At 45.1% G+C, this 27,712-nt stretch overlaps 1 protein-coding gene across 10 annotated transcripts in view; it reads right to left on the reverse strand.

The window, feature by feature from the left end:
- Positions 1-1,372: 1,372 nt before the first annotated feature.
- Positions 1,373-27,712, reverse strand: part of ADAMTS9 (ADAM metallopeptidase with thrombospondin type 1 motif 9) — a 385,044-nt gene continuing 358,704 nt past the window's right edge. For 8 of the 10 annotated variants that reach the window (XM_033926508.1, XM_033926507.1, XM_033926504.1 and 5 more), the window contains 7 exons: positions 27,222-27,316; positions 26,978-27,072; positions 24,307-24,440; positions 21,577-21,668; positions 15,474-15,578; positions 7,274-7,394; positions 1,373-6,212 (listed from right to left, as the gene is read on the reverse strand). In XM_033926508.1, the coding sequence (XP_033782399.1) occupies positions 7,302-7,394; positions 15,474-15,578; positions 21,577-21,668; positions 24,307-24,440; positions 26,978-27,072; positions 27,222-27,316 (614 nt within the window). In that variant the 3' untranslated portion in view covers positions 1,373-6,212; positions 7,274-7,301. Of the gene's footprint in view, positions 6,213-7,271; positions 7,395-15,473; positions 15,579-21,576; positions 21,669-24,306; positions 24,441-26,977; positions 27,073-27,221; positions 27,317-27,712 lie in introns of those variants that run through there. The other 2 variants (XM_033926503.1, XM_033926510.1) reach the window with 2 other exon arrangements.

A 27,712-nucleotide genomic window follows, 5' to 3' on the forward strand; every position in this document is an offset into this window, starting at 1 on the left:
TCAAATCATAAGTACCAACATTCTAGAGCTCAGACTGTGATGTCATAATGCCTCATTCCACCAATGCCTAAGCTCCGTCCTCATCTAACTTTCAAATCCTAAGTAGCAACATTCTAGAGCTCAGATTGTGATGTCATAATGCCTCATTCCACCAATGCCTAAACTCCGTCTTCATCTGCACAAGCCTCAAACGCTTTCAAATCCTAAGTAGTAACATTCTAGAGCTCAGATTGTAATGTCATAATGCCTCATTCCAATGCCTAAGCTCTGTCCCCATCTGCATGAGCCTCAAACACTTTCAAATCCTAAGTAGCAACATTCTAGAGCTCAGATTGTGATGTCATAATGCCTCATTCCACCAATGCCTAAGCTCCGTCCTCATCTGCGCAAGCCTCAAACGCTTTAAAATCATAAGTAGCAATATTCTAGAGCTCAGATTGTGATGTCATAATACCTTATTCGACCAATGCCTAAGCTCTGACCTCATCTGAACAAGCCTCAAACACTTTAAAATCATAAGTAGCAACATTCTAGAGCTCAGATTGTGATGTAATGCCTCCTTCCACCAATGCCTAAGCTCCGTCGTCATCTGCGCAAGCCTCAAACGCTTTAAAATCATAAGTAGCAATATTCTAGAGCTCAGATTGTGATGTCATAATACCTTATTCGACCAATGCCTAAGCTCTGACCTCATCTGAACAAGCCTCAAACAGTTTAAAATCATAAGTAGCAACATTCTAGAGCTCAGATTGTGATGTCGAAATGTCTCCTTCCACCAGTGCCTAAACTCCGTCATCATCTGCACAAGCCCCAAACGCTTTAAATCATAAGTGTTCATGGCTTGTGTGCTTAAGGCAACAGGGACAGCGACAAAACACACAGGGACGGGGAAATTGAGTTCCAATGGGGACAAATTTGTCCCTGTGCCATTCTCTAATTCCGGGAACAGTGGCATAGCTATGGGCCCACCCAGCAAAGGCAACAAACTGCCCTCTCTTCTCCATGGCGTCCAAGCATCTGCTCTCCTATCTGCCAATCCCATCCCTCTCTGGTATACATTACACACATCCCCGGCCCTGCAGCAATTCATTTTTGCTCCTGTGCCAGCTCCGAAGGCTTCTCTCTGCTACGTCCTGCCCTTGCCGATGCCACTTTTTTGTTTTCTGTCTGGTGGGACGCGGCAGAGGGAAGCCTTTGAGTCTGGCACCAGCAGCAAAAATGAATCACTGCAAGGCCAGGGATGTGCGTAAGATATACCAGGGCGGGCAGATGCCAGGCCACCGTGGAAAAGAGAGGGGAGATGTTTGATGGTTGTAAAGAAAAAAAAAAAAACCCTGTAATTTTTTAAAAATATCTTCAGGAGAGAGGGGTATGGAAGGGCCCATCTAAGCTAACTTTGGCTTATCCAAAATACTGGCTCTAGTTACGCCACAGTCTGGAAGGGCTGGTATTAGGGTGATCGTGACTGTTGAGTGCAATTAATAAAATCTTAAGTGGGGAGGCATCTAGGGTTCTGAAAAATAATTGGGAAGGCTTGGCATAGGGGGCCTTTTATTGAAGGGCATTAAAGCCCTTCATGCATAGGAAGCAAATGCGAATAGGTTACTGCAAAAACAGATTAAAGCGTTTTGTGATATTTTGCCTGTTTGTACATACAAGCTCACGTGTTACAGATTTTTTTTAAAAAAAATATTTTTGGGAGGGAGAGTGCCTTAGTCGGAGAGTGGACATTCCCATGTTATCCAGCTAGCACAGGAGTCTGCAAAGTATGGCCCACGGGCCACGTCCAGCCCACAATAGGATTTTATCCATCCCGCAGGAGAACTGTGCGGAAATGCGCCAACTGGACTAATTTTCCAACGAGAAGCCGCAAAAAACAACAAACACGGGATGTTGATCGATTTCAAATACATTCATTTAAAATTGTGTTCAAAATATATTGCTATTCCATATTATGTTAATATTATTCACAACTTTATTTAATGCTGAATCGCAATTATATACTTCGCAGTATTTCTTTGTACTTGTTCAACCTCGATTGACAGTGTCTGTTCGCGGCTTTGCAGGTAAGCTCTGGCGCTGTGACTAATCTTTAAATTGAATCTGGAAGTTCGGTACTAGTCGTTACGGTTAATTGCCCCTAAGAATACTTACAGTGGTGCAGTGTAATACTCAATTTGAAATTGCATACACTGGAACCTCAGTTCAATAAGATTCTAAAAACAGTTCCATCATTCACGTTTTATTATAATTTGCGATGATAATATGAGAATTTGCTGGTAGTGTTCATCATCATTAATATACGATAACTTAATCTCACATACTCTGTAAATGGTTTATAAAATTTTCTGCTTTCAATATTCATATATCTAGAGTTATTTATCTTTTTTTTTTTTTTTTTTTAACTACGGCCCATGGCGAAAAGTTTGGAGACCCCTGAGCTAACGCACGTTAAGAATAATGCATGCTAACATTATATATTTCACAGACACCGACAGGAAAGCTGAGATTTTATTCTACGCAACAGTTATTTGCATGCTACAACTTTTTGGCTCCGATACTTTTAACATCAGCCCCTTGGTCTCCTGTGTATTCAAATTTATCTCATGCATATTCATTTGGGATATCCTGAAAGCCCAGTTGTCTGTGGAGCCATCAGGAAACATTTAGAAAGTTTCAAGAAGGAATCTCTACAATCATGTGTAATCTCTGGGATTTTATCAAATGTGCTGGTTGAAACCAAGTACAATTGATAGAATATATATCAGTCAAGCTTGCACATCATATAAACAAGTTAAAATAGACTTTCTAGACATTTCCAGATTACTTTTTTCCAACTACTTCATTTTTTATTACAACTTTGGCATCCCATTCTGTTTTGTGGAGCTAAGATTAAATTAGGTAATGGTCAACATCATTAGATTGTCTCCTTACAATGATACCGACATAAGGGGTACTCGGGGCTTAAGGATGTGGAACTGTGGTACTGGGGAAGGCCTGGGCGGGCCAGAGGTAGGAGCGACAGGAGAAAGGGGCTGGACTAAGTAGTAGAAGAGCTGTTCTCTACTTTGCTCCGGCCTCTCCCTCCTCTTCCCTACAGGCTGCCTGGGACGGATCAACAGCAAAATGCCCCTGGAGTCCAAAAAGAAGTGATGGAAGCAGTAGATCAGCCGGGATGGACTGAGTAAGCCCACATATTTTCTCCCCAGTCTCCATCGCCAGCATTAAAAATACTTGGCTGGCAGGATCCTGCTAGCTGAAGATAACCTCTACCCCCCACCCCCCTCCAATGGGCCATGTGGGAAATTCAGCAGCGCACTTTCATCTGCCAACACCAGCACCTCCCACACATGCTGAGCTCATGTGCATGAACTGAGCGTGTGTGTGTGGGGGGGGGGGGGGGAGCGTGCAGGTATCAGTGGATAGAAGTTTGCCATCGACTTCCCCAGTGTTGACAAAAGCTAGGGCTTCCAGCAGAGGCCATGTTTAGAAGGGTAGGGCCTGGGTAGGGTTACCAGAAGTCCAGGAAAACCTGGACATGTCCTCTTTGTAGAGGATTGTGTGGGCTCTCAGACAGGATTTCAAAACCCGGCATTTGTCTAGGTTTTGGAAGGCCCCGACCGCATATGGAGGGCCTCTGAGCATGCGCAGATGATGTCAAACACATCTGCGCATGCTCCAGGCCCCCCAGATGTGATCAAAGCTTGTCGCAGAAGAGAGGAAGCTTGCTGGGAGGCGGAACAGGGTGGGGTTATGTGTCCGGTGTTTTCCTTTGTAAAATATGGCAACCACCAGCTACACCGAGGATGTTCTACACCACTGAGTGAAAATGTATTCCAGGTCATTCCCCTAGAAATTAAGTTCTGGAGTCCCATGAATGTATCCAGACTGCTAAAATAGATTCAGTGGGCAGAAAGAGTGCAATTGAGATCTGGGAAAGAAAAAGTTTTGGTCAGATTTTACACCAAATGGAATAATCCTCGAGGTTGTAGTTTAGGAGAAAGACCTACGGTAATCAGGATTTTGTTGAAGAATCTCCAAAAGAACATACATGGAGAGAGCTTAGAAATTTATGCCAAACCAGATCCTTTGAATCTTCCCAAGGCATTTTTCTAATCAGAAACAAGAAATAATAAGAAACTATTTAGTCTATGTATCATGGTCACTTTTGTACACTCTTGACAGATAAGTAGAAGGTTACAAATGTTTTTAAGGATTTAGATTTTTATCACAATGTTCAAGATAGCTTACAGCATTATTAGGAATTCAGTTAAATAAGGCCCTGCCCTAAAGAGCTTACAATCTCAGTAAGCACCTATAGCAACAGGAGACAAAGAGGGCTGTTCACTATAACATAGTAGATGAAATGGCTGCCTTGAGCTCCTGTCGTCTGCATGGGGCAGGAGCGTGGGAAGATCGCTCCTGCCCCGAAAACCCGCTAGACCACTAAGTAAGGCTTAAGGGGGGGCTTACAAGGCTTAAAATAGCCTGAAAAATTAAAAAGGGTTTTTGGATTTAAAACCGCTAATAATCGAACCCGCGGATTCGGAGGGGGAAGTGTACTTTAAATACGGTTCAGGAAACCTTGCCTATGTCTCGAAAGTCCAGAACCAGCTTCTCCTTTCACCAGGTCAGTTTGGGGAGTTTCATTGTTCCCGGGGACTGCGATGCTTTGGCGGTGGTGTGGAATCGGGACCTTGCTTCTTCTAAGCAGCTTACGGGTGATGGATTGCGTGTTCTACTGATATGTGCTTGACTTGCTCTGTGGTTCTGCAAGAACAGCATTATAAATTCCTGTTAAGACTTTATATCTCCCCCTATAGGGCGTATGTTGCAGGGTTTGCCACTCATGCCGGCTGTCCTAAGTGCCATTCAACGCCATATGTTTTGGACCTGCGATAGAGTGCAAAGCTTTTGGTCATTTGTTGGTCTTCAGCTATAGAAGATCATGTGGAGAAGAGTTCCTTTGTCGGCGGATGTCCTGCTTTTTTCTCAATTCTCTTCTTTGGGATTATCTAAGGGTAAGTCATTGTTGCTGCTAAAAGCTACTTTATTGGCTAGAAAATACATACTTTTACTATGGCGGCAAGCAGAGGTGCCTACCATTATCATGTGGAAAAATGAAATGTTTACCTTGTATTTGGATGTTAAGAATTGTGGCCCTGGCCGTTGGAGAAAATTCCGGGCCATTTGGGCTCCAGTTTGGGATAGCTCGTCCGATGTAGCCCGAAGTGCTCTTTTGAATTTTTGAACTGGAGTGCTTGGGGAAGGGGGGGAGGTGGATATTGCTCTGTTTTATTGTTGGGTTCACTTAGTCTCTGCGAGGAAACCACGCAATAGACTCTTTCATCCTGAGTTTTGGTTTATGGTTGTACTTGTTTTTAGAGTGTTGTATCTTTTATCTTGTATACAACTTTCTAAATAAAGATATTTACAAAAAAAAAAAAAATCTTTTTAGCTAATTCCAATTAATGTAAGACGTATTAACAACTACAATCAAAGCCTTTGCACATCTGCTGTTATACCCCACATAGACGAATGATACTGCGATTGTTAAATGTTCAAGGAAGCGCTGTGCCTTAAGAGCCGCTGCTGCTGTCTCTGCGTCCAGAAGTTGTGAGATCAAATCCCAGTGCTGCTCCTTGTGACCCTGCGGCAAGTCACTTCATCCTCCAGTGCCCACCGCTTTGAATGTCAGCTTTGAAATGCCAAGGCAACAAAAAGGCAATATACAAGTCTCCCTTTCCCATGTGTCATTTTTATTCTGATACTGTAGGTCTGAAAAGTAGCTCGTATTCTGTTTTATTTGCTTAGAAAGACACTTTCTAGAAATATTAACAATCCCCCCTGGCGGGTCTTGTATAGCACCTTAAGAGGCCGTTTAACCAGTAGCAACCGGAAATGGATAAAAAGTAAACAGTGAAGTTGAGCGAGGTCGCTTTTGTTAACACAGCTACATATGATGCAGCGTCCGTAAAATGCAGTGATGCGACTGCAAGGTTTCAAAACAAAAACAGGAAAAGCAGCCTTAATAGAACTATTTTACGTACAAAAATATTAAATCAAAATAAATAATAATTCCAGACATAAATAGCGTATTTTACATCATTTGGAATATACATATATATATATACATACACAAAATGGAAGAAAAGAGGTAATGCAATGCTGGTCTTCATCCAGGTCACGTCTGCTTCTCAGTTTAAAAGCACCTGCGAGGCATAAATGTGTGGGATAACAAAATTAATCTTTAGCAGTAACACTGCCGTGATCTTGATTCATCCGGGATTACTGGCATTGGTTGAAACCTGCCGTGTGATTATTTTGCAATGATAATGGCATGCGGTAACATCAGGAGAAAATTAACCTTACTGCATTTACTCCTAAACATTTATATAGTGTTATAACCTGTAGGCCGAACCAGGCCCTAAATTTGGTCAAGGCAGCGCATTTTGGCATCTAACTCCTAGGTGCAGTTTGGCTCAGTTGACAATCGACCGCTAGGTACCATTTGTAGAATCGTGCCTAGCGCCACCTAAGTGTTCTCAGCCACCGGTAGGTATTGAGGACCAGATTCTCATCATACCGCCGAACTTTAGGCAATGGAAGGCATCCTATTACTGCCTAACTTAATTGCTTTAATTGACCATCTCGTTTAAAACCAATTAATAGGTGATTAACAACAACAACAAAAAAATAGACGTTGCAAAGCGGCCTTTCCAACCGGTGCATATCTCCCTGGTGGCTAGTGATTCTTAGTGATGCCAAAGCCCGGAAGGGGGCGTGGTTAGGGGCAGCGCTGGACTTTGGTGACACTATGTGCCTCTGGCCGCGATTCTGACGTGACCCTAGGCACCAAAAATGTAGGCCTGTGAAACCCTGGCCTACCTTTCCAGTGCTTAAGGTCCCGTCGAGGCACAATTCTGGAAGTGACGCCTGTCGGTGATTGACAGCCCCTGAATTCTTAGGCCCACTGCCATTCAGGCTGTCGTGACAGCATCGGCTCTTCCTCTGACGTCACTTCCTGGACCCATGTCTAGGAAGTGCCGACGCTAGCTTAGGGGTTGCTGCTCACGCCAGGAACGTTACAGAGGTACATGGGAAGGGAAGCAGTGTGCGCCCAGCAGGAGGGGGCAGGGAGTGTGTGGAAGTGAGGGTGGGAGGGGGAGGGGGCAAACTCTGCCCAAGGCGCCTATGACCCTCGCTACGCTACCGATCGTATTAGCATGTAAAGCTTTCATTGTACAATCATGAGAGGCACAGAACAACTTACCTCAGGCTGAAATGATATAAGATCACTCTCATGATAGCACCTGCACTCTTAAGCCAGTTCCAGAGGACGGAGTACATTTCCCACAGTAACCTCCACATTTGCCTATTACTTTGGTTCCGTCCTGTTGGAAGAAATTAAAATAAAGTTAGAGGTGTCTTAACGATTTATAGGCCAACTTTCCAAAACAAACTGCAGAAGGCACGGTGGTGTCACGAAAATGGACTGCCTGACAGTAATGGAAGGACATCTAACACCGCCATTCCTAAATCAGAAAGAAATTCCGTCTACTACAGGAATAAATAACCATCATAAAAGTGCCCAGCTGTAACTGGCAGGCTTTCAAAACTAGTATGCACATGCAGTGGATCTCAAGCACCCTCCCAGTTTATTGCATAGCGAGGCACAGCCAAATACCTGCTTTATAACGCATGTGCTTAAGATGTCAACAATTTAGATGTGCTTTATTACAGTACTAAATAATCCTTATTTTAATACAGGTCCTGGATGCACACACCACTGAACAAAGGTGATGAGTGTTCAGGTATAAGTCCTGGCCCTACAGAGCTTACAGCCTAAGTGGAGATAAAAGGGCCGATTATATAATGCTTTTCCTTACTAAAGAATGTTTTCCATGAAGATAAGAGCTCTTAAATGATATTGTGACTAATGTGATGCAATCTCTCATCAAGCAAGTTGTTTTATTCCTTTCATGTAGGAGTCAATTTGTGATACAGTGTTCCCCCAGTCGTTTGCGGTCGGCGATTCGCGGTCCCGGTCATTCGCGGTATTTTCCGACCGCGAACCGCCGACCAGGAGAGGACAGCTGGAGAGGCAGGAGAGAGCAGCCGGAGCGGCGGCGAGTGAAGGAAATCACTCGCTGTATGCTCTGACCGCTTCTTCTTGCACTAAAGTCGGGCCTTACCAATCCAGAGCTGCTTTGACACGCAGCTCCTGTATTGTGTTACCTCTGGTTAGGGAGGACTCCCACAGTAAACTAAGCTAGAGTACGATATCCTATTATATAGCAGATTAGTAACTCCTCCCACCCTCCCCCACAGCAAATACCAAAGAGCGCAAGAGGGTAGCTTTATAAGAGGGTATCAAGTTTAAGAGAGCAAATAGATGCCAACCGAGGTACCATTTTAAAAAAGACACAGAACTTGCCTGTCTCTATAAAATTCTAGCATAAGTGGGGAAACCCCCCCCCCCCCCAAAAAAAAAAAATCATACCTCCATGCGAGGCATGGACAGGATGCGGGTGTGATTGAGAGGTGTAAATGTCCATCCCTAGATTACTAAAATTGATAATGTACTAGCAAATTCTGCCTCTGTACAGTCTACTGACAAATTGCAAACCATTGTGTCAATGTGCATACTCTAAAATACTAGTGACCTGGATTGGCCACCGAGAGAATGGGCTTCTGGGCTACATGGACCGTTGGTCTGAACCAATAAGGCTATTCTTATGTTCTTATGTGAGTCAAGTATAGGACAATCAAGCCATTGTGACATCATTGATGAGGTTGGCTCTGAGGCATTATGACATCACAATCTCCGCTCTAGAACGTTGCTCTCATTGGGGTTGTGGAATCTTGCTACTCTTTGGGTTTTGGCCAGGTACTAGGGACCTGGATTGACCACTGTGAGAACGGGTTACTGGGCTTGATGGACCATTGGTCTGATCCAGTATGGTTATTCTTATGTTCTTAAAAGAGATAATGTACACATGTACTAGCAAACTCCATCTCTGTACATGTCTACTGGCAAATTTCATGCTACCCTATCAAGCAATTCCATAATCTGGGTGCCTTTTGCACATATAAATGATTACAATACCAGCACTTTTGCATGTAAGTGTACACTTACCCCCAAAAATGTCAGCAGAACTCCTAAGCATTATTCTATAATGACTCGCCTAGCGTAGAGTGCATTGCACATAAATGCAAAGGGGTGTACACTTGCGTAGGGCTCCTAAATATGCACACGCAGGTACCATTATAGAACTGCCTCCTTACCATGCATTAACTGTTATCAAGTGGTCTCCAACATGCGGCTCTCCAAAGTCCTCCACCTCGACCCTCAAACAATTGGCTGAAATGCTCTTCAAATCCTTAAATGTGTTAATTCCAGTCTTGCCCACTTGATAAACTAACTGCAAACAATCTCTTAGGAGTCTCTTATGGCTACGAGACATGGACACTCAGGAAAGCAGATAGGAGAAAAATCGACACCTTCGAACTGTGGTGCTGGAAAAGACTTCTACGAATCCCATGGACAGCTAGGATCACCAACGAAGATGCTCTTGATCACATAATCCCAGAGTTGTCTCTGGAAGGCAAGATTACCAGACAGAAACTGACCTATTTTGGACATGTGATAAGGGCGAATTCACTAGAAAAGGAGGTGCTACTCGGAATGGTCAGTGGTAAAAGGAAGCAGGGGAGACCAAAGACCCGTTGGCTGGATACCATCAAGAATGACGCAGGAATGAACATCAAGCAAATGAAAGAAGCCGTGGAATACAGGGAAGCATGGAGAGGACTGGCCTACAGAGTATCCAAGGGTCGGACACGACTGAATAGGTAGTAGTAGCAGTAATATTGTAGAATCAATATTAGCATTTAATTTCTAATGTTTGATACCCAGTCTGAGCAAGGAGGTCAAAGCGGTTTACAAAATTGTAAGCTTGAAATCTTTTGGTGGTCCTCGGAGCTTTCTCGTATTCACATGAAAAAGGTTGGCGACCACTCTGTTACCTCCTAAAACAATGCAGATCATTGAACACCGCCTCAACTAGTTTTTGGGTGTTTCGTTTTCATTATCTTTGCTCTTTGGCAGGACATTATGCTGGAGAGGTCCCTTGTATTTTGCTAAACTCTGAAAGCTTCTCTCCCGAAGAAAGCCAACTGTGGTCCTGTTAAAACTCTTGTTATCTTTCAAACAAGATTTGCTCGTATCGGATGATTATTTTCGGCACTGCTGACCGACGCCTGACACAACCATTTTGCCAAATCCTGCTTGGAAAAGTAATTACTGTACTACAAACACTGTAGACCAGTTAATACGTGCCAAAACAAAATAGTTTTCAAAACAGTTTTCGCAGAGTGTACTTTTATAAGAACAGCAGGGGTGTGTTACTCGCCTTTTCTCTTGCTGACTTGGCTGTTTTGCGGGGGGTTTTTTTACCTTGTATAAACTGGATCTGTAGAACGATTCTCATATAAATCTAGTCAATTACTCTTAATATACCTTTCAGCAACCTTTTTCTAAACCCATCTGTCAGTCAACACTCCATAAGAAAGCAGAACTGGCCACGAGGATGCTTTCTAAGCACAGTGTGCAACCTTTTGCTTATTGCCTCACCATTTTATGAGTTTTAACATCTTAACTGCACACCTATTACCATTTTAAACTAAACTAAACCTTAAGTTTATATACCGCATCATCTCCACGGATGTTGTGGAGCTCGGCACGGTTTACAAGAACTTAAAATATAGGAAGAGAAGGAAAAAAAAAGGTTTCCATGAACTTATACATAGAAGAGAAGAGTAAGGGGGGATAGAATTACATTTTCGTGAAAAGCCAGGTTTTCAGTTGCTTACGGAATAATTGGAGGGAGCCCAGGTTCCGCAGCGGGGTAGTAAGGTCGTTCCAAAGACCTGTGATTCTGAAGAGAAGGGATTTTCCCAGTTTGCCTGCATAGCGAATACCGTGTAGAGAGGGGAAGGATAGTTTATACCTTTGGGCGGGTCTGGTAGAGTCAGGACTCGAGGAGTTATAAGATAGTGGGATTAAGGGAGGAAGGATGCCGTGAATGATCTTAAAAGCCAGGCAGGAGCATTTGAAATGGATTCTGGAAATCACTGGGAGCCAGTGAAGTTTGGCTAGGAGTGGGGAGACATGGTCAGACTTTAACTTATTCTTCTGTGCTAAGGATCACTGCGCTGCACACTACAGCATGGGACCCCTGCTGCAAAAATGCTCTCGGGTCGATATCCAAAGCTCTCTTTATGTAATCCGCTTAGAAGTTATAAAAGTGGAATAGAAGATGACTGTAAGTGTTACATGCAAACGTGCCAGCAATGCACTCAGCAGTATCTTAACATGTAAATGCAATGGGACATAGAAATGGGTGGGGCTTAAACAAGGCATGGGCGGGTCCCACATGTAGGGGCTTAAACAAGGCATGCATTTATGTCTGTTATTTATCAATATGCCAAAGTCAACACTTTCAGCGGGAGTTAAAAGATCAATTGTTCAAAATGCTCAATGCACTTAACCATACAGCAAAATATTCTTCGGAGACCTCCGGGAGGTAGGGGGGGGGGAGACATTTTTCACACGAGTTGGCAAATACTCATGGAGTGTATGGAGCTACAGCCTCAGCACCCTGAGGTTATGGGTTCAAATCCCCCCCCTGCTCCTTGTGACCCTGGACAAGTCACTTAATCCTTCATCACCAGGTACATTAGATCGAGTGTGAGCCCACCAGGACAGACAGGGAAAAATACTTGAGTACCTGAATGTAAACTACTTAGGCTATAAAGTGGTATATAAATACCAAAATAAATAACGTCTCTAGTCTCATAACACAAACTACTCATAAATACTATCATATTTATTTCTTCAAATTAACTTAATCTGGTTTTTCAAGCGTTAAAGCAAACCCGGACCACTTGGCCAACATGGGCCATGTTTTTGCATTTGCTATATCAAAGGCCAGTCCTGGCAATTATCACCCAAGAAGACACCTTTGATACATCAAATGTGAAACATGGTCCAAGCCAACAGGTACAACACTAGCCAGCAATGCTACCCCTTCCCTACCCTCACCTCCGCCACTCCTGACCCCCCCCTGCTGCATGTGCGCCCCCCCCCCGTACCTCTAGTTCACCGTCGCGAGCAACAAGAACTTCAACGTGCTCCTCGTGACCCCCGTCGTCTCTCCCGCTAAAGTCACTTCCTACGCGCGTCGGCGGGAGAGACGATGGGGTCGCGAAGAGCACGTTAAAGTTGCTGCTCGCGGCGGTGAACAATGAGGTACGAGGGAAGGGAGCGCATGGGAAAAGGTGGGGGCAGAGAGAAGGAGGAATGCTGACTGCCCCCCCCCCCTCCTCCGCCACTGACTCTAGCCACCTTACCGGGTTGACTAGATGTACAATGCTGGTCTTTAACTCTTGTGCGTTAACTATGTTATACTCAGGCAGTGGCGTACCAAGGGGGTGGGGCGGGGTCCACCCCGGGTGCAAGCCATGAGGGGGGGGGGTGTTCCTGACCTGGAAGTCATGGTCCTAGAACTTCCCTTCTCACGGCCCGGTGCCAAGGCTCTGGGTAGTCCCTGTGGCCAAGCATTTTCCCAGCCTTCTCTCCTGTCCGATGGCCCTTTACCTTCCGTAAAGCTGAAAAAACTGCCGGCCTCGGCAGGGATTCAGCTAGGTCGCCCGCGGCTCCCCTTCCTGCTTTCCGCCCGGGTGGATTGCGGCAGAGGCAGACACGGAAAGCTGGAAGAGGAGCCGCGGGCGACCTAGCTGAATCCCTGCCGAGGCCAGCCGTGAGAATGGAAGTTCCCAGACCATGACTCTGAGGCCGGGAACACCCCCCCCCTAATGGCTTGCACCTGGGGGAACATTACTAAAAATATTTTTTTACATTGGGGTGTCAAAAAACAACGGGCCCCGGGTGTCACATACCCTAGGTAAGCCACTGGGCTATGGTAATCCTGTTCTACAACTAAAGAATGGCACAGAAGAAAAGGAAACCATCTCAAAAAGAGTGAGTACAACAATTCTGGCTCATTCAGCCTGAACGACAGCTCTGCCTATTATGAAGCTGGTATCCAGAGAGGTGGGGAAGCTTTCAGCAAGGGAAAATGACTCATCTTTAGAGAAAAGGGCACCAGAGCTCTGGCTTCAGCTCTTTTGTAGCACTACATCTGCCTTATTCTAAAAATACCGCTTTGGGGAGGGAGTTTGAGCTCGACTTTCCAAAGGATGCTTCAAAGCAGCATTATTAGAGTTCAGGTACACGGCGTCTCTGCTGCCGCCCCCCATCTCTCCCCGCCCCCAAGCGCTTACAATTGGAGTGGAAACTTCAGGCACTGAAGATCATTTTATATAGGTTGTCTAGTTTGCAAAACGGCAAGCGAGAAATAGGTCTAAAATAATCCAGAGCATCTTTTTTTTTTTCCGGGATTGGACAGATTGCCGCTTCCTTCACTCTTTGAACACAGGACCCGCTAAGGAAGGGAAGAGTTTTTAATGATGGGAATAATGGGCAAATAATGAATCCGACATGATTTTCATGGATGGAAATACAGATCGGCACACAAGCGACAATGTTTTGGCGTAAGCCAAAGTTTCCAAGTTTATTAAAAATTTGATATACCGGAGCTAAAAATTGTCAAAGCGGTGTATATTTCATGAAAAAGTATAAAAAAATTGGGAAATTATAATTAATACCTAAGACAAACTGAAACATAAAGGAAAGTCTGGGTTTCGGAAAGTGTGCACGCTCAAGTGTCCTGCCGTAATTTTGTGACTTAACACGTAAATGTCACAGTCATGTATATGGCATTGATGAATCATACATTAGAGAATGACACGGTGACAAAATTCATCACCGTTCCCGTCCCCGCGGATAACCGAGGGAAGCCATCTTCATGTCATTCTTTAAGGAGAGAGGGAAGAATCAGAGTATGAATGGCCACAACCACTGACCCGCAAGCTTTGCTTTGAAGAATGCTGGTGCAGAAGGACTGAGGTCGAGATAGACACTAAAGAAGGACAGCCTCTGGTATCCAGAGCAGATATTGTGATGTCATAATGCCTCATTCCACCAGTGCCTAAGAGCCAATCACATCAGTGATGTCACAATGGCTTCATTATCCTTGGCTCACATAAGAATCAGAGTATGAATGGCCACAACCACTGACCCGCAAGCTTTGCTTTGAAGAATGCCGGTGTAGAAGGACAGAGGATGAAATAGACACTAGAAAATGACGTGGGTTTATTTCCCGCGGTTATCCGCGGGGACGGGGACGGGGATGAATTTTGTTACCGTGTCATTCTCTATCATATATCACACACATTTGAATCAATGTCCCCCTTCGTTTTTGAAAACCTCTTATGAATATCTTTTCAAGGCTTCAGACATGCCCTTCCCCGATGTGAAAAGTACAATCAGAATATTTAAGATAAGTTTTTAAGTACTAATTTATTGTTATTAAAATAATATAAAAATTAAAAAAAATCACAAAATGTTTTAAAACAAGAAAAAATAGAGAAGGCTAGTGAAGAGGCCATAGCCATTGAGAGTGATTGGGCAACCACGAATTATGTGGTAGCCAAATGGCATGTCTGAAGCCTTGAAAAGATATTCATAAGAGGTTTTCAAAAACGAAGGGGGACATTGATTTCAAATGTGTGTAATTTTGTGACTGGCACACGGAGCGTGGCGAATAAGGTTTCGGTGCTAATGGGTTCGTGCAGCTACATTGCCACATGTTAAGCGATTGGCACGCGAGCCCTTAGGCCCAGCTTCTATAAACAGCGTTTTAAGTTAGGCTCTGGCAAATGCCTGACAAGTTCAAAACACTGTTTAAAACAAGAAAAGCTTTTAAAATAAAAAATGTAGGCACACCTTCCAGTAAAAAAAATAAGCGCCCGAATCGCACCTTCGGAGGCACTTTACGACACCTAGTGCCGCTGTAGACGTGGCTAATGCCGGAAGTGGCGTTAGGCTTCATAAAACACCTTTGTAGGGACGATTCATAGAAAAGATAGATGCCGATAATGTAGGACTTGAAAATGCTGACCTACATTTCTGGCGCCTATCTTTCCTGAAGGTGCGATTCTATAAACGGCGCCATCACACGATTGACACGATTGACTTACTGCCTACAAAATAAGTGGCAGGGTCCAGAGGTCCGGATTTTCCGATTATAAAAACTGCCAAACCCTACCGGGCGCCAACCTCCCTAGCTACGCCACTATATGGGATTTGAACCGTGGTCTGCTGGTTACAGCCCACTGCAATGCAATAGACGAGTTATAAAAGAATTTTGTACCATGAACCTCCATAGTTCCTGTATCCCTTGCTAGTTTGAATGAATGTCTAAATGCTGGTTTTCCGATGTAGTCAGGGGTTAAGTAAAAGAAGTAACATGATACCATCTTCAGTGTTAATTAAATAATGATCTTACGGGCGATTTTTTTATTTCTGCCACTGCATAGTTCCCTTGAGATATCCACTTTGTTGTTTCTGGTAAAGAGAGGCCAGTCCCACGGAGGTTGATGCTAAAACGGCCCTGATAAGAAAAACAAAATAAGATTTTTTCAGCTCAAGCAACAAACACACATTGGTCATTATTAGGCTGCATTTGAGCGATTACTTTATAGATGCTTAGAAGCACCTATGTTACTTTTAGAAAGCAGCATAACATAACTACCCCCCCCCCCTTTTACAAAACTGCGGAAGCGTTTTTTAGCGGAGGCCAGCACAATGAATGCTGTGCACTGCTCCCGACACGCATAGAGTTCCTGCGAGTGTCAGCGTGCCGGCCTCCGCTAAAAAACGCTTCCGCAGTTTTGTAAAAGGAAGGGGGGGGGGGGTTAAAGGACAGATTCAAATATCCAAATTCTTTATCGCAAAAAAAAAAAAAATGTTTTGAAAAATATAGGTACAAAATATTGTATGAATAATAATAATGTGCTCAGCCAAGTGAAATCGCCCAATTAAAACAGGACAAAAATAGACATCTTTTGGACTTTTCACATCCTGTTGTCAAATCAATCCATATGTGAAATCAGGGTTTTCAGTCTTCCATCCCAATGCTGAATACAACAAAACAGTAAAGACTTTTTGCAACACTTGTCCGTTCAGGCACACTCCTTGCACATCTTAATATGCAGATACCAAATGTTATACAAGAATATATAGATTCTTTTCCTTTTGCAGCTTTTCTTGCTCTTTGCCTATAGAGGGCACTAATACACTTCTCTCAGATTTATTTTGCATGCCTCCCCTTTAATTAAGGACGCATAATATACATTGCTTTGGGTGAATTTCTGCAAAAAGGCCATTAAAAATTCCTGGTAAATAAAAGACAGCCATTGCTGCTCTTTCATTCAGATCTAAAAGTATGACTGGGATTAAAAAAAAAAAATTCTGTTTCTGTTGTATTTAGGGTTGCCAATGACCAAGGTCAGTCTTTAAATGGCTGATCTCATTCGAGTTTTCCCCCCATCGCACCTCTGAACTTGTAGCTCCAAGTCTGCTTAGAAAAGGAGGAATACAAATTTGTACAAGCATTAGAGATCAAACCAGAACAGTATCAGCGAGTCACAAGAGCAAGGTTTGTGGATTATTTCATACCGGCAATTTCCTTTGGAGAACTAACTACAATATATTCGAATACAGAGGTGTTAAAGTTACCCAGTTTCAGGCTAGAGATCTGGAGATAGTCCTGGATTTCTGATCACCTCATCATGGTGCATTATGGAATTTGCAGCAGTAATTTCAGTAAGCTGGATTAGGCCACTACAAATCCCACACTGCCTTGGGATGTAAGTTTAAAACCAGGACTGGCCAAAAAATCTCTAGCCTGGAACTGGGTAATTTGGCATCTCTGCAAGTACAAAAGCTCCCATATCCTCTGCAACAGCTATTTCAATTGGACATGTATATGCAGTAGCGCAGTATAGGGGGGGTGGCAAGGGGGTGGTACGCCCTGGGCGCTATGTTGGTGGGGGCGCAATCACCCCTCCTGCTCTCCACCCCCCCCGCCTCTTCCCATTCCGCCCCTCCACGCATGCACCCCCTTCCCTTCCTCCATACCTCTACTTGGAATCTGTTGTTCGCAATAGTCAAAACATGCTCTTCGCGACCCCCGTCGGCTCTTCCGCTGACATCACTTCCGGGGGCTGTGCATAGGAAGTGACATCAGAGGGCGCACCGACGGGGTCGCGAGGAGCGCGTTGTTGACTGCCGCAAGCAATTACTTTAACTAGAGGTACAAGGGAAGGGGGAGCGCGCGGCAGACGGAATCGGGGAACGAGCAAGGGGGGGCGGAGATGAGGGCGGGGTGCCACCGCCCCAGGTGCCTCTCACCCCCGCTACACCACTGTATAGATGTAAGTAACATCATTGCACATGCCCTACCTCAGGGGTAGGCAATTCCGGTCCTCGAGAGCCAGAGCCAGAGCCAGGTCAGGTTTTCAGGATATCCACAATAAATATGCATGAGATAGATTTACATCTCAAGGAGGCAGTGCATGCAAATCCATCTCATACATATTCATGGTGGTGATCCTGAAAACCTGAGCTGGCTCTGGATCTCGAGGACCGGAATTGCTTACCTTTGGTATTTCAATAACAGACTATGGGCTAGAACAGTGGTTCCCAACCCTGTCCTGAAGGACCACCAGGCCAATCGGGTTTTCAGGCTAGCCCTAATGAATATGCATGGAGCAGATTTGCTTGCCTATCAATATGCATGGAGCAGATTTGCTTGCCTATCACTTCCATTATGTGCAAATCTCTATCATGCATATTCATTAGGACTAGACTGAAAACCCGATTGGCCTGGTGGTCCTCCAGGACAGGATTGGGAACCACTGGGCTAGAAGATTCACTAATTTTCCCTCCCCAGTCCAGGATTGCTCTCACTTCCCCTCTCCATCTCCTTCGAAGATCTACTTTTACTACAAAGCTAAGCAGGTACCTTCCCTTGCTCCGAGGGATGCAGGTTTTACCTCCAAGGATCTAGCTAGCATGTGGGCAAACACAGTCCTTCAGGGCCACCAGCCAGTCGGATTTTTAAGATTTCCCCAATTAATATGCATGTCTTTCATTGTAATTCGCTTAAAGATGGCCTTTAAATTTATTGTCGGCTCCCTCCTCTGTCTTGCTGCAGCGTTTGCGCGTTTATGCAGCTCCAGCAAATTTTTTTTCGGCCAATGCGGCCCAGGGAAGCCAAAAGGTCGGACACCCCTGCTATATAACATCCAGTCAGAAATGGAGAAATCAATCTTTAAACAAAATCAAGAGCTCCTTTTACTAAGCTGCAATAGCGTTTTTCGTGCACGCTAAACCCGCTCTACGTGGCTAGAACTAACGCCAGCCGGCAATTCAGTGCGCGCTAAAAACGCTTTCGCAGCTCAGTAAAAGGAGCCCCAAGACTTGCAAATTAGACAGACTGCAGAGAAAACTGTCTCAGCTCCGAGTTTCCAAAACCGCAACCGGGATGTTTTCCTGTGAAAAACTTCCATCTGGCGTTTTGTGCGGCTTTTGAGACTTTTTCTCTTCTGAAATTGAGCGCCATAGGGCCTCGATATTTCCTCTCATCTTCAGTGTCCTTTGGTTGCTCTTAGAAACAGAGAAAAGTTCTCCTAGGTAACAAGCTGCCAGTGCTCAAATGTGTTGTCTTGCCCCAAGCAAGAGCTAGAGCTGCTTCCCCAGGGCTCCACTTCAGACCTTGTCTCTCATTTCACACAGAGAAAGGGACTGTTGTCTTCACCTACCATCACAACTGCTTCGGCTTGTGCAAATCTTCACAATTAGTCTGGCAAGCTATTCTATCCAGGAGTCAAAGAGCAGGAAGATTGAGAACTCAGGATACAATGGGGGAATGGATAAGAACTTGAGTGAGGTGGCCTATCTCTTGCAATCAAAACTTTTTCATTATTTGCATTATTATTAGCATTAATGCTCTTAAATTCATTTTTTTTTTTTTTTTGCTGGCAGAAACATGAGCTTCGTAATGAATCGGACTCGCTCGCCAGCAAGCAGAAGCGCTTAAGTTTTGCAACGTACAGTGTTCCTCTGTGAATTTGCGGTTCGCAAATCACAGTCATTGCCGGTATTTTCCGACTGCCTCTTCCATTCTGAAAATACAGGGAATGAATCCATGAATCAGCCTTTTGCACAGCCAATTCCTCCTCCTTTCCCTCCTCCCCGGTCAGCCATTCAACCTTTTGCACAGCCAATTCCTCCTCCTCTCTTCCCCCCGGTCAGCCATTCAACCTTTTGCACAGCCGATTCCTCCTCCTCTCCCCCCTCCCCCGTCAGCCTTCTGCACAGCCGAGTCCTCCTCCTCTCCTCCTGGTCAGCCATTCAGCCTTCTGCACAGCCGAGTCCTCCTCCTCCTCTCCCCCCCCCCCCCCCCCCCGAGTATACCGGGCATGATTTACTGCACTCGCCGGTGCCCCAGCTGCCCTCTCCTGCCTTTTTACAGACTCGAAACCACATTTGCGGTTTTTCAAAATTCGCGGGTGTTCCTGGAACGGAATCCCCGTGAATTTCAGGGGAGTACTGTAGGGTGGATCTCGCATTCACGTCTACTCAGAACAGTCAGTGGAAGAGAGGAAGGCGAAGATCGTCCTGGATGCAAGAAAAAGTCTACAGTTGCTCACCCTCTCGGAGTTACAGCTGCGAGATACTGAAACCAGTGGCATAATAAGGGAGTTGCAGGGGAGGGCGGTTCGCCTTGAGGGCGTGGCACCCCCACCTTCGCCTCCCCCGCTCCTCTCTTTGTCACGCCCGCGCACCCTTTGCCTTCTCCCATCCCTTTTTTTACTTTTCCGGCGTGAAGTTGCTGGCCGCATCGGCGCGCTCTCCGATGTCACTTCCGGGACCAGGGCCTAGGAAGTGACGTCAAAGGGCGCGCCGACACCGACGTGGGCATGCTGCTTACGCCGGAGAAGTTAAACAGGTTCAGGGAAATGGAGGGGGGGAGGCGGGGGAGGTGCGCCAACGCTCCAGGCGCCGTTCACCCTTACTAGGCCACTGATCGCAAACTAATCATTGTAGACAGAATAACCGAGTTGACTGGATAGGTGCAACAGTCTTTGCTGCCATTTATTATATCAGTATTGCAGTAATTTCCAGAGCAATTTTTTTGCTGTCGATCTAGGTTGACTGTATAATGCAGAATACGCGGCAGGAAGCAAAGCAACGGCTGGAGTTTTATCATCCACGAACAAGTACAATGGCAGATAATGACGGCATGCAATACTCCCACCACAGGGATGTACACTCATTTGAAATACGTTTCCCCTGTCATTTCTAACCCAAAATGACAGGGGAAAAAAAAAAAAGAGAAATTTCATTTTTATCCTGTCTTGTCAATAGTGATCCCTAATGCTCAATAATGTAGAGTGTTGCTCAAGTAGGGCCCCCCCTCCCGATGCTGCAACTCCCTCATGCCATGACCCCCCTCTACCCACCCCCTCCACCAGTACTTTAAAAAAAATTGGCAATAGGAATGCCCACTCTCTAGAAAGTTGTTTCCTATTTCAAATACTATACTGTGACTAAATCTCTCTGTACCGAAAAATCTTTCTAAAAATGTGAAATACTTTAAACCAGTGTCCTTCAACCACAGGTCCGCAGACCGGTGCCAGTCCGCAGAAATTTCCTGCCGGTCGGCAGGGCCAGCACGTGCATTGGGCCCAAGACAGTGTTCTTCAGCCACTGGTCGGCGGTGCGATCGATGCGACGTTATCTTCAGGCAACGGCTCCCCTCTTCCTCAGTGCAGTAGTGCACAAAGCCACGGGAAGCGGCTCCTACACGCAACGTCAGAGGGAAGGCTTCCAGATGAGGCACGGGATACGCGAGGAGCCGCTGCCCGCATCTTTGTGCACTGCATCAGTGAGGAAGAGGGAGCCGGCCCGAAGGTAACGCCGGGGGTGGCTTAAAACAGCCAGGCAGGAGCAGGCCAGAAGGTAAGGCACAGCATGGAGGGAGGGAGACAACGAAGGTAAGGGGAATTATTTTAGTTTTAAATTTAGTGACTGAATTGTCAATTTTGAGAATTTACATCTGCTGCCTGTATTTTACACTGTTCAGGAAGAAATGCATTTGTTTCTTTTTCTCTGGGATTGTACTACTTGCAGAGTCTGTTTGTATGTATTAGTACTTTTAGTTTTTGGTCCTGTATTTGCATAGGGTTATCTGTGTTCTGGTAGGAATGAATGTTGAGAAGCACACAGTGTGCTTTGTGTAGTTTAATTTTGTGATTAACCATTATGTGGTGTTAATAAGATTATATTGTGTGTGTATATATGAAAAATGAATGGAAAAAATGGTGTTACAATTAGTATTATTATGGGGACGGGGTCTGGGGTGGAGATGGACGGGGTCTGGCCCACGACTTAGCTCAGTGTTCTTTAACCAGTGCCGGTCCACAAAATAATTATTTTATTTCTGCCGGTCCATAGGTGTCAAAAGGTTGAAGGACACTGCTTTGAACCAATCAAGCGATCCGTTACTGACACTCAACAACTGTGAGGTGCAATTAGCTTACCTGTGGGCATTTAGCTGCGCTGTAGCAGTCACCAGCAGTGGCAAAAGGAACCGGTCGTCCGTCATGTGTCCGTGCAAATTGCAAATCTGTCGCTGCAAAAAAAGCATTTGGTAAATTAGGAAAAATAATGGATACATTGATCGTACGTCTCCTTGATCACTGAATCGAGCCCTTCGGCCCATATTCTATATACGATGCCGTAACTTGAGTGCCGGTAGGTGCCCTCCCGGCACCTAAGTTAGGAGGAAAACGTCATTTAAATATGCTTTTAAAAGAAATTTGAAGGTGCCTACTGGCACTGGAATTGCACCTAGGGAGGCGCTTTTCAACACCTAAAGCCGCTGTAAGAATGGCTAAAGCCAGAATTGGTGTCAAGTGCTGTAAAGCAGCTCCGTAGGCGCGATTCGCGTCAAAGGTGGGCGCCAGAAATGTAGGCCTTGAAAACCCTGTCCTACATTTCTGGCGTTTACCTTCCCCAAAGGCATCCAAACGGCGGCCGCAGACCACAGAACCGTTTAGAAAATCCTGGCCTTTGTGTCTATAATACAGTGGAATAAATAAACCTACATCACAGCTTCACAATTATATATAACACATTCAATTAGTTAAATAGTGCTCAGACCCACAACCTATTAATGTTCAAGTGAAGTGAACCAAACACAGGCTGCCAACGATGTCTGGGCCACCAATCATATTTATAAGCAGAATAGCAATAAAATCCCCGGATCTGCTAGCGGTGGCTAAAATGGGCTGGTCACAAGACAGGCAGACGTAGGTGTGAAAGTACCAGTGCAACCCCATTGAAAGCTCCTGAAGCCGTGAAACGCAAGTATTCCCCCTTGCCTCGAGTTTCGCGACAATAGTGCTTCCTCAGAAGGGGAAACTCTTTCTACGGCTCCAACTACACAGACTATCCAAACTGAGCAAACTCAGTCCCGGGCGCTGCGTCGGTGGGGACGCTGACACCTCTCTGCCCTGCCCCGCCAAGCTCACCCCATCCCTTCGCCCCACCCCGTAGCCCTGTAGATCTTCGCTAATGTGAGCAACTTCTGCCTGTTGCTTGCACCAGCCTGGGTCCCCCCCCCTGAATCATATCCGGGTCATGGGGGCCAGGAAGTGATGTCACAGGGAAATCCAACACTGGTGCGAGGAACATGCTGGAGAAGCCACTCGCGCTAGCGAAGATTTAGAGATACGGGGGACAGGAGAGTTTGAGGGGGGGGGGGCAGGAAGGAGCAAGGGTGCAGGGGAGGGGATGGCACCGCCCTGGGCGTCTCCTACCCTTATTACGAAACTGATACCAACTCCCCCTTCCAAACATTATGATATCTTCTGGATGGACTATTTTCTTTGCCTTTAACTCCTCCACACAGAGGCATCACCTGCCCTTCTCTAATATTACAAGGTTCTGAATGATCACTGGCAGGGCTAGCCTTAGAGCCAGTGGTATTCTATGGGCCATATCCTATAGCTGGCACTTAAAAAAATTGGTGCTCCCTACAATGGCGCTTAGCGCGATTCTGTAAGACGCACATACCTTTTATAGAATCATTCTTAGCGCCCGTACGCGTCGCATGGCTTAGGCGCACCCATTTAGGCCAGCTGAAACCAGGCTTAAGTTAGCGCAGATCGGACGTGTTCTATACCAACGCGCATAACTTTTAGGAATGGCCAAAATCTGCACCTGGCCACGCCCTTTTCAAATTCACGCATAATGGGTGGATATTTTTGACCAAATTGCACTTCAAGAGTTGCGCGTGCAACTTTTAATTTTCCCAATTAGCATCAATTATGAGGCACCGATTAGGCCAATTAATCAATTACGTTGGGCCATATACAGAATTTGGGGGTAAGTGAGCTTCAATAGCAGCGCCCTCTATGGCTGGGAGTGCTAATGTCACCTTTACCCCACTCTTAGACCTGTAAAAACAGTTTTGCCCTGTGAAATTGTATAGTTGCAGCCTCTGAAAGCTAGCCTTGCTGATTTGTAAAAGGGAGAACCTACAGAAAGCCAACACAAACCCAAATGCGTATTACCTGGTCATTGTAACACTATTAAGGTGGTTGGCTCCCCATATAAATAGGGCTACGAGATTTTTTTATCTGGTAAAAGAGGACATGGGACCCTATCCTGTTCTGCCCCAGGACCACCCCGTTCTGCCTCTGGGTTCACCCCATTCCAGCCCCGTCCCGTTCTGCCCCTCAAACCCAGCCCCACACACATGCACCCCCAGCCCCGATCTCACCAGCTTTTCAAAACCCGGATAAAGTGCCGGACGCTAGGACATGTCCTTTAAAAGAGAACATGTCAGTGGAAATCCGGACGTCTTGTAACCCTACACATAAACATGTGTCGTCATAGTCAGGAAAAGAACACTGTGCAGTCTCCATACCTAAGGAAAACCTTCTGCCTCTTACGGACATGGGACTAGTATTAGGGTTACAAGACGTCCGGATTTAGCCAGGCATATCCTCATTTTAGAGGGCACGTCCGGGCGTCCAGACAGCTTTTCAAAACCCAGCACTTTGACCGGGTTTTGAAAAGCTTCTTCTTTGGGACCGTGTCAGCATTGCATCCGTGCATGAGCTTAACTGTGGGGGGGGGGGGGGGCTGGGCTCCGGATTTTAGTCAACTAAAATCTGGTAACTCTTAACTACTATCGAACCCTTTCTACATCGCTTGGCGAGTGTATAAAGTGCTTTGAACGGCCAGGCCCTCGATTTACTCACTTATTATGTGCATAGTGTTCAGGTCCAGCCTTACTTTGCTGAAGGTGGAAAAGCCAGCCGCTGTGTAGTCTTTTCTACACTGGCAGTCCTCTCGCCGGCTCCCGTTGTACGGACATTCAGTTGGGTTATGTAATCTAGGCCGAAAGGAATACCGGGAAAGTATTATAATAATAATAATAACTTTATTTTTGTTTACCGCAATACCACAAGCAGTTCTGAGCAGTTTACAGAGGAAGAGACTATATACAGACAGCGATGTTACAAAAAAAAAAAAAGACTTTCAGCTTACATTAGCATGCCAAGAGTAGTCAAGATTTATCCGGAAGCATTTCAAAGATACAACAAGACAGGAAAGGAGTCAGAGAAATTTATCAGAGATAGGTTTTAATTGATTTCCTGAAGGTTTGGTAGGAGGGTGCAATGAAGTTGGTTAACCATTTATTCCAGGAATCTCAAAGTCCCTCCTTGAGGGCCGCAATCCAGTCGGGTTTTCAGGATTTCCCCCATGAATATGCACTGAAAGCAGTGCATGCACATAGATCTCATGCATATTCATCGGAGAAATCCTGAAAACCTGATTGGATTGCGGCCCTAAGGAGGGACTTTGAGATCCCTGAGATAGACAATTTCAAAATATATATATATTCTAGACATATAGCAATTTGCCTTTTGAAAATGGGTATTTTCTCTACTGCCAGCGCCATACGTCCAAATCGGACTTTGATGTATGTTTTGATTATGCCCCTTCACGTAAAACAATTTGATCAAAAGAATAATTGCTCATTGAGAGAGTCCAAAGGAGAGCAACGAGAATGGTAAGAGGGCTGGAACACTGCTCATACGCCGAGAGGCTGGATAGGCTGGGGCTCTTCTCTCTGGAGAAAAGGAGGCTCAGGGGAGATATGATAGAGACCTTCAAGATCATGAGGGGCATAGAGAGGGTGGATAGGGACAGATTCTTCAGAATGAAGGGGACAGCAAATACGAGGGGGCACTCTGAGAAACTGAAGGGAGATAGGTTCAAAACAAATGCAAGGAAGTTTTTTTTCACCCAGAGGGTCGTGGACACTTGGAATGTGCTACCGGAGGAAGTGATCAGGCAGAGTACGGTCCAGGGATTCAAACAGGGATTGGACGGATTCCTGAGGGATAAAGGGATCGTGGGATACTGAGGGAGGAGCTGGGATGTAACACAAGTATAGAAAGCTAACCAGGTAATGAGTATAAACCAACCAGGTCGTGCATGTGCAAGACCGGAGGGCTAGGACTTCGATAGGAAGACAGGACTTAAATGGGAAACCAAGGTGGCAAGGGAGCTCCTTCTGATGATTCGGACAGGTCATGACCTGTTTGGGCCGCCGTGGGAGCGGACTGCTGGGCAGGATGGACCTATGGTCTGACCCGGCAGAGGCACTGCTTATGTTCTTAGATCCCTAGTATGTGTCGAATTAGGATAAAACTTGTATCAAAAAAAACTTGTACTTACTATAGCACACTGGAACCTGTTAACTGTTCGGTATATTATATATGCTGCTAACCCAGACATGGGCAACTCCGGTCCTCGAGGGCTGGAATCCAGTCGGTTTTTCAGGATTTCCCCCCATGACTATGCACGAGATCTATTTGCATGCACTGCTTTCGATGCATAGTCATGGGGAAATCCTGAAAACCCGACTGGATCGCGGCCCTCGAGGAGGGACTTTGACACCCCTGGTTTAAAGTAATGGATGGCTAAGACCCACTCGAACCAGGGAAGGGGTTTGTGTGTATGTGTATTTTGCATAAACAGTCAAGGAACATAAGAGAGCCTAGTTTACATTGTAAATTCAATAAAATGCCATATAAAATAAAAAAAATTACCACTTAAGCAACTAGGGTACAGCAGGAGGGATACGATACACAGTACAAAGGGGTGCTGAAACGTTCTCAGCCCAACCAACTAGCTGCCTGTTATTTTGCCACTGGAGCTGAAAAAAGCGTTATCTTATTTTCTTAAGTGCCAATTTGCAGAAACAAAATTCTGTGCTTTGACATTGTTTCAGATCATTGATTGAACCATATTCACGTCATTCTCTTTTTGGTTGGGCTGAGAGCGTTTCAGTACCCCCCCCCACCCCCTTGTATAAAACAAAGGCAAATTCCCTCTTGTTTGAACAAATCTGAATCATTGTCATGTGGACGTGATATACCCACAGATTAGATTCATCCCGTCGTTGAAATACTTTGATCATCACAAATCTCTGGACTCCATCCAGATTTGCATCTTCGTTGCATATCAAGTTAAATCAAAGATTGGCACTATACTCAAAATGTTTTCAATCAACATATGCTACAAATTTCCATGGAAATCCACACCGCCTCGGAGTGATTTGAACTACGTCAGTGTTGCCCGTAATTATTCAAGTAACCTTGAGGCAAAGATTTGCAGATCCGCACTTTAAGTTGAAGCAGGGTCGCAGGAAATGTATCCACAGCTAATTTAATCATTCACCAGTCCATTTAGGGTTTACATGTATTCAAAATCACCCCAGATGTTGGAGGCTCTCTCTTTGATGGCCTTTACAAGGTTTTTATTTTCTTTTAAGTAAAAATAAGAGAATCCATTCAGTTAATTTGGTCTTAAGTACAAAAGCATGGAGGGTTTTGTTGTTTTGGTTTTTGTTTTTTTTACCTGTGACCAAATACTTCGGAAAAATTTTCAGCGTCGTTATTTACAAGGGTCACATACTCCTTTGGACTGTCCGAGTGCATCCCGGAACAATAAATCTGAAAAAAAATAAAGCAGTGAGGACATAATGAGACATTTTAACATTCAGTCAGAGGAACAGAACATTGTTTTCAGGAGATTCACAAGCGAGAGAGAAGCCAGAAGGACTGACTTTGCTGTAAATAAATACAAATATTCTGAAATGCACCTTTAATACTGTTCCTTTAATTATAAGAAAATATTCACCATCTTCAATGACACTTTTGAGTTGTTTGGCATCTTTACACGTTTTTGGTAGTTCACCTGAAATTCATAACGAACAATTAATCTAGAAATATTAATAGATTTTCATACATGCTTTTAAACAAGAACCATCTCTCTTCTCTTTTTTTTTAAATGCTGGCCACTGACTACTGTTCCCTCTAAGCCAGGGGTGTCAAACTCAATCACAATAAGGGGCCAAAATCTAAAACATAGGCTAAGCCGCGGGCCAAATTTTTTATTAAGATACATAGGGGTCCTTTTATTAAGGTGCGCTAAATGCGTTTTAATACTTTTTCCTTTAGTTTATGTCACAATAAAAGGGGCGGTACTGACCAGCCCCAGGAAACTGAAGTGCTGCCTCCGAGCTACGCGAGCCGCCTCATGGGCGCTGCCACGGATCTGCACGCAGCTGCTGGTGTAAACGTGCAGCGCCAG

This window comes from Geotrypetes seraphini, chromosome 17 (assembly GCF_902459505.1).
Source record: "Geotrypetes seraphini chromosome 17, aGeoSer1.1, whole genome shotgun sequence".
Lineage (NCBI taxonomy): Eukaryota > Metazoa > Chordata > Amphibia > Gymnophiona > Dermophiidae > Geotrypetes > Geotrypetes seraphini.